Source organism: Corvus brachyrhynchos, unplaced genomic scaffold (genome assembly GCF_000691975.1).
Source record: "Corvus brachyrhynchos isolate BGI_N302 unplaced genomic scaffold, ASM69197v1 scaffold54, whole genome shotgun sequence".
Lineage (NCBI taxonomy): Eukaryota > Metazoa > Chordata > Aves > Passeriformes > Corvidae > Corvus > Corvus brachyrhynchos.
This window is the reverse complement of record NW_008237902.1, coordinates 1,415,718-1,422,650: the sequence shown is the minus strand read 5'-3', so window position 1 is coordinate 1,422,650 and position 6,933 is coordinate 1,415,718. Positions and strand designations below refer to the sequence as shown.

Here is a 6,933-nt window from a genome sequence, read left to right as displayed (position 1 = left end):
ACCCCTTTTTTGATACCTAATAACCACCAATGCTGACGATTAGAGATCCGTTTTATATTCTCTGGTTTTTCACTATGAGGAGCCCTAATGTACCTGACACCTTTTGTTTTGTCTGATTTTTCCTCTGGGATTTTTATAGGTCCATATTTCCTACTGTAATTAATCAAATCTTCTGCAACCTCACTCCATGTCCAAACTTTGCGATCACCGGCAGGTGAATTCGATTGTGAACCTGGCGGCTGAGAGGGGGTTGAATATGGAGTAAACCCAGGATCGGTAGATCCGGTTTGGTCGCTCGGGTTTCCAAGGAATCTATTCAGCCTGTCTACGGGGCCTACAGCTGCTATGGTTTTTTGAAGGACAATTGCTGTAGGTTTGAGTGATTCTGGAAGACCTCGGATTAAAGGGGTCATCAATTCAGGTTTCACAGGTAATTGCATGGGGGATTCATATCCAGGAGTTAATTTCCTTTCATGGATCATTTGCAGACAGGTGGCTTTGTGGACGCTTTCTAGAAGTTGATCGGGGGTACCGACTATAGCTAAAGGGTCTCCCCTTTCTAAAGGATTGAGTCCCCCGGCCCAGAAAGCTGCACGCTGAGTCAGGGACCATGTGCCACGTTTGTCTCCTGTTGTCAAGAAAACTCCACGTCCCCAGTATCCACTGGCCTCCTGTTCAGTTAATTGAATTTGGTCTCCTCCAGTGAGGGACACTCGGAAAACATCCGTCTCTTACAAACCTATTTGTGAAAATACGTTGCTGCAGCTTGTCATCATAATGAAGATTTTTAAAATATCAAAGCCAAATGTTTGAAGATTCTACTAAAAAGTTAGTCTTTCTGCTGGGATAGCACCAAATATTAATTTCTACAGCCTTGGATCAGCCTCTAAATGCCAGAAAAGAATCTAAACTCTCTAAAGAGAAGCTGTAGCTGGTGCCACTCGCTCCTGCGCCTCATCCACCCTGGCTCTAACCAATACATGGAAAGATCTTTCACTGCCAGTTTGACTTCTGGTGATTTCTCTATCACTGTAAACTGAATGCAGCTTCTCTGATGACTCGTTTAGCCTGGAGCAACAACAGTGTGAGAGAGATCTCACTAAGATACCAAATAGAAATGAAAAGATGTAGAGATAGCGCTGGCACTGCTGGCAGAGAATGACCTTGGGCAAGGAGGAACCGTGGGCTTGGCAGCAGCTCAGAAGCAGCCCTGAAAGCTCTGCCATTCTGATTTGCAATTAGCAACAAAAATACAGACCTTGCCTTTTGGGCTGTAGGCCTGGGAAGAAGTTATCTGATGTGCTCACTGCCCAGTGTCCATAATTACATTTAGTGTATGGAAAGGTCCTAACTATGTATCTTGCATTTATTTATATATTTTATTATTTTTATATTTATTTATTTATTATGTATCTTGAAGTTTGTGCCAACATTGCTTTTATTTACAGAGCATGGCAGCTGCACTGAGATGTCATTACTCGGGTGACGAGGCCTGAGAGACCCTGCTAGGTACATCAGATTTTGTAAAATCCTTGCAAAGACAGCGTAGCAGTTACTGGGAAAAATGGGATTTCTAATGAACATATTTGCCTTAAAAACAGACACAGTAGAACTTCCTTGTTGTCACAAAGAGCCCCTTGCCCCTCTCTTCCATGACTTGTTACCACTTTCATTGCACAACCTTGGCTAAATCAAAGACACTTTTGAACTCTTTCCTTTAAAGAATGTAAAATCATTTTGTCAACCATCTGAGAAACCAAGTCTCTCACAAATGTTACACGTAATTTAGTTCCCTCAGGGGATTCATGCTTTAAACTAATTGGGGCTTTACTGGCTGAACAAACAGAGAGCAGCATGCCCACTGCTTTGCTTGGGCAAAGAGCAGTTTCCTCGAAGGTGATGTACCTGTAACAGAAGTCTCTTTATTGTTTTTTAGGGACTCACAGGCTCTCAGTCAGAAATCAATGATTCTATTCCTTCTCTAACTGTCTGGTGCCTTGAAAGATGCCTCTGCCTGGCTCATGGATGCCAGCCATCCCCACGGTATATTTATGCATCCGTTGATCATAACATAGCCTGCCGTCAGCTTTAGCTTGCCAAGGGAGGGTCTCTGGCTTTCTCTAGGTGTTCTGTGGGGACTGTGTACAAGCTGTACCTGCCTAAAGGGCTCTGTACACTTTCCACACTGAATCACCTAAGGACAAATTTCAGCAAAAAGGCAGGAAGCATCCGGCCCAGGCCAGAGGTGATGCTGGTGTGTAGGCAGGGAGGCAGGGGCAGGAGCAGCAGGCAGGTCCTCCTCTGCTCCCCTTGTTGGCAGCAGAGCCACACTCAGCCACGTGAACCCGCTGCTGGTTGGAAAATTCCAGACGAAAACCAGCTAATTGCAGCTCAGTGTTTTCTCTTTCCAGGACAGTTTCCAGAGGAATCACACTTATCCTTCAGCCAGACTGACCAGAAGAAGTTTCAAGGTTTTGGAGGAGAGCTTTAAGGCATAATGGGACTTATGGCAGACAGAAGGGAAGCATAGAAGTCAACCCTGGGGATTTAAAAGAAATCTGAAGGGCTACCACATGCTCTGGAAAGGTGTGCAACTTGCAAAAAGGAAACTTCTGTAGCCAGCGAGGGCTCTCACCAACATCCAGCCTTATTTGGAGAGGCCACCTGAGAGAATTGCAAAGTTAATACCATTTGGGTTACCTAGGACTACTTTTGCATCCAGTCCTTTCTGCTCAAAAGGCAATGGGTAGGATGCAACCCTGTTTGCACTCTGAGGACCCCATGCTCAGCTGCACACTGGTGCACGTGCACTCCACAGAGGTGGGATCACGGTCAAGGACTATGGGATTGTGCTCTGGATGCAGCAGCTGTAATTCAGTGTGACAGCTTGTCCAGGCACTGCTCCACAACTGCATCCATCTATCTGTCTGCTCCACAGATGCCAGCAGTGTCACCAGCTTTCTTTGAGCAAGGTCCTGCTCTGACTCTGAGGGGAAGCCACCCTGCAGCACATCAGTTTGCTTTCTCAGGAACTTTGGCAATGCTGAAGCATTATCATCTCTTTGCTTTCATGTAACTGTAATTTGCATAAGTACAGGAGGCAAACCCCACATCTGAAAAAAAAAAGCTTTCGTAGATTTTTAACCATTGTTTCCTGCTGGGGTGTGATATCATAATGTTAAAATTAATCTCTTCTGAGGAGCATTTGTGAATTTCCAGAGTACTAAAGTCACTGAAATATGTGACTCAATTCCACATTTGATTTCTTTAAAATGCTGTCCAAGCTATGGGAAAAAATAGTGGGCACCTGGTATCAGTTTATAATTGGGTTTTTCCATATTAGAATGGGAATTTTGTGAAGACTCAATTAAAAGGAGTGTCCTCCTGTTCTTCTGTCACCCATCAGACTGAGCTGACATGAATGCCAGCATGCTGTCATACATACTCCTCTCTTGTCTGCTGCTCTCTGTGCAAGCAGAGTATTGCGGTGTCCGGGAAATTATCCGCTATACAGAGCACCTGCTTGTAAGTGGCTGTTCAGCACCTTAATTCTGAAAAAATGCATGCTTGTGCAGGAGATGATAGTAAATACTGATTTTTCAATTGCTCTTCTTCCAGGGCAAAAGTCCTGTGAGTTGCCCATGTAGGCAGGCTGCTGTCAGTGTGAGTACATGGCTTTTGAGAATATAATGAGACTAAACAAATCTGTACTTGTACATTGAATGCTGGATTTTAACACTCACTCTTTTTGTTTTCAGTCATGTTCGTGTCTCCCCATCCCTGAAGTAAGTATATTTCTTTTTAAGCTATTGTAGATGTTAAAGAAGGTTGGTATTAACTGAGTTTAAGTTTGTTCACTTTGCTCCTTATGTAATTTTTGCTTTCAGTTATAAGGAAGATTGTAATACACCAATAGCAGCAAATCTGAGCTTGATGAATAGTGGTGGGGAGGGAAGCAGAAGCCCTCCCACTACAGAGCAATCAGAACCAAGCCCAGATTCAGGCCAAAGTCCTCTGTGGGCTTGACTTTCATCTCAAGAGATACAGGCTCTTGCTTTGAAAATCTCTGCAAGACTTTGTTTTATGGCTGGGTGCCTAAATACTAAGTGAACCTGGGCTAGAGATGTCAGGCCTCAGACTTAGCTCTAGCTGTATCCAGCACTGTTTCATTGTTTTAAGACTCCTCAGATGTGGTGAAGCCCCAGTATTAGCTGAAACTATGCTTCAATGAGGTAACTTTTACAGTTTGAGGTTTTCTGAGAGATGGGATAGGTGTTTCTCATGGCATACATGAGAATTCAGTGTTTTACAGTCTCCCCAAAATTCTTTTACCAGTTTTCAATAAATGGCAAAATAGGTTGCATTTGACTGTGACATGCTGCCACATTGAGGAATACAAATTTCTTCTTTCTGTGGATAAACACAAAATGCATTCTAGGTTTTTCTAATGTCTGCTTTGTTGAACAGAGTGGCCATGAACTGGCATGCTTTGTGAATGGAACCAAGCACCTGCTGGAAAACAATGAATCTTCCAATTCAGTAATTACAAGGCTTTACCGGACCTTCCAGGCTCTACTGGATAGAAAACTCTGTAAAGTAAGACTTTCTTACTTTTCTACGGATCTTTTTCTATCTGTTACAAAAGAAGTGATTTCTTTTTTATAATTTAAACATTTGTAGATTAAGTGCTTCATTTATTTCAGATGTGTTGTAAATACTCATATTGTACAGGAGCCAGATAAAACTGCAACATGTGTGAGGCAGTGAAAAGCTTTTTAAGTTGGCAGAGGAAGAAGGGAGATGGGCTCTGCCCCACTGTGCCCTTTCTCTTCTCCATATCCTTTGAACATAGATCTCTGGGACAGGAGCTTTATTTAAAATGCTTTTCTATTCTCCTTTCTCAAAATGTGTTTTGACATGAAACAATAATGATCTAACACTGGGAAATGGATGTGCAGGAGTTGCATGGCTGGAGCCAGGTCCTTCTCCTCTGCAGCTTTAAGCAGCAGTTTCTTCACTGGTTCTTGGCCGTGAAATACTGCTGTGACCTGTAGCATTTTCCAACTTGTGATGATGCTCAGGAAGGCTCATGGGTCCTCCCTCAGGTGCCTTTTCTGAGGCAGTGAAACATCCTTTATCTACTTGATGAGCAAAGCTCTGGTGTGATTCAATGAGACACAGAAGATGCTGACAATGCAGTGTCTCCAGCTCCTTTAAGCTGCCTTCAAACCTGCAAGGAGGAATAGTTAGGGTGGCCTTGGGACACTGAGCAGACCCCTTGCCCCAGGCTTACCCAGCTCCTTATGGTATCTGCACTGTTTTCTGGGTTGAAAAAGCCTAGTTTAAATGACTTCAGCTATAACTGAATATATGAACTGAATATACAGAATTATATGACAATCCACCTGCCACCTTCTTAGCCACCATGAAAAGCCACTCTTACAATCACTCCTCAAGGAACAATTCTCTAGGAAATGTTTTTGAAATCCTCGTGTAGCTCCAAATAATGTATATTTTCACTCATTCATCTAAATTCTTTATTTTATTACAAAATCTTTGCTAACCCAATCTTTGTTCTTTCTTTCACAGAGAATGGCACATGACGATCAATGCCAGTACAAGACCAAGGGAAATGTGACGGAATTTCTGGAAACAATCCTGAAAACCTATCAAAAAATTAATAAATCCGATGCTTAATGTTTTGGTTTTTTTTAAAGATTTTCAAAACTCCAAAGTCTTTGAAAAGAACAGGGAACAGAAGAGTTATTTATTGTATTTATTGTTCACCTGCAATATAAAAGGTAGAAATAACCATTAATAAACCAAATAAAATTATAATTTACCTGAGCAGGAAAAGTATTTGAGTCTTCATTTTATGTTCTGTACTTGGTGAAAGGTTTGAACATCCTGTTACCATACCAGTAGGTGTCAAAATGCTTTTGCAAAGCTCCAGTCCAACAATTTCACTAATATGAGATGCTCCAGCAAAATTCACACTTTTCCCACTGTATAGCACATGAAATATTTCTGGACTTGAGATGGAAACAAAAAATCTGTGTTTTCTTTCTGCATCACTTATTTTTTGACAATATCTACACACCATGAACAAGTCACTTAGCTTCTTTCTTGCAAGGCTGCAGGTTTTCCTGCCTACAGCCACTTTTTTTCTTCTAAATATTCAGTAGTAGACAACTCATGAGCATCTTAACTTACAAAAACAAGACCAAACCCAGCGTTAATTACAAGGTCTTAATGGGGTTGTGCATTTGAAATGTGTTGTGGACAACTGTTTATTTCTCAGGATGTATTTAATGCTGACTTTTTTTCTATACTGCCATGAGCTCAGAAATGCTTCTCTATCACTTCTCCACTCAGCTCAACAGAAGAGTCAAAAATGGAGCTTTGCCGGAAAAAGAAACCAACCCATGTGTATGGGGAGATGCTTATCTCAGCCACCTATTCCAGCCTTACCAGCACCTTACTTAGATCTCTTCACAGTAGGGAAAATCCCAAACAGGTGAGAGGTCAGATTTCATCTCTGTTGTGGCTCAGAGAGGAACAAAAGCATTGTAACATGGCCTTTGAGATGGAATATCTTAAATATCTCCAAGGACTCATATCTTCACCACCTCCAATGGAGTAGGGTGGATTTTTCAGAGTTCAAGAAAAAGACACAAAGCATATAATTTCCTTTCTTTATTTCATTGGCGGGATGGACATGTTTCTGGGATCAAAAGCATGATGGAAATGCTCAACTAAACTGTTGTTCTTAAATTTTCCATTTGTATGGGCTTGGGGAAGACACAGAACTGGGTTATAGAAAATGCATCGGATACAACTATATAAAAGGAATTAAACTTATGTAACATATCAGAAGCATTTTCTCATGTGTTTCTGCCACCTGTTTAAAATGATAAGGAAATAATAAATATT

The 6,933-nt window shown here is 41.7% G+C and overlaps 1 protein-coding gene across 1 annotated transcript in view; it reads left to right on the top strand.

Moving 5' to 3' along the window:
- Nucleotides 1-5,832, top strand: part of IL9 (interleukin 9) — a 10,991-nt gene extending 5,159 nt beyond the window's left edge. Inside the window, exons 2-6 of the mRNA XM_008632658.2 lie at nucleotides 2,412-3,525; nucleotides 3,619-3,663; nucleotides 3,759-3,785; nucleotides 4,468-4,596; nucleotides 5,590-5,832. Coding sequence (XP_008630880.1) covers nucleotides 3,418-3,525; nucleotides 3,619-3,663; nucleotides 3,759-3,785; nucleotides 4,468-4,596; nucleotides 5,590-5,697 — 417 coding nt within the window. The 5' untranslated portion in view covers nucleotides 2,412-3,417 and the 3' untranslated portion in view covers nucleotides 5,698-5,832. The remainder of the gene's footprint in view (nucleotides 1-2,411; nucleotides 3,526-3,618; nucleotides 3,664-3,758; nucleotides 3,786-4,467; nucleotides 4,597-5,589) is intronic.
- The last annotated feature ends 1,101 nt before the right edge of the window (nucleotides 5,833-6,933 follow it).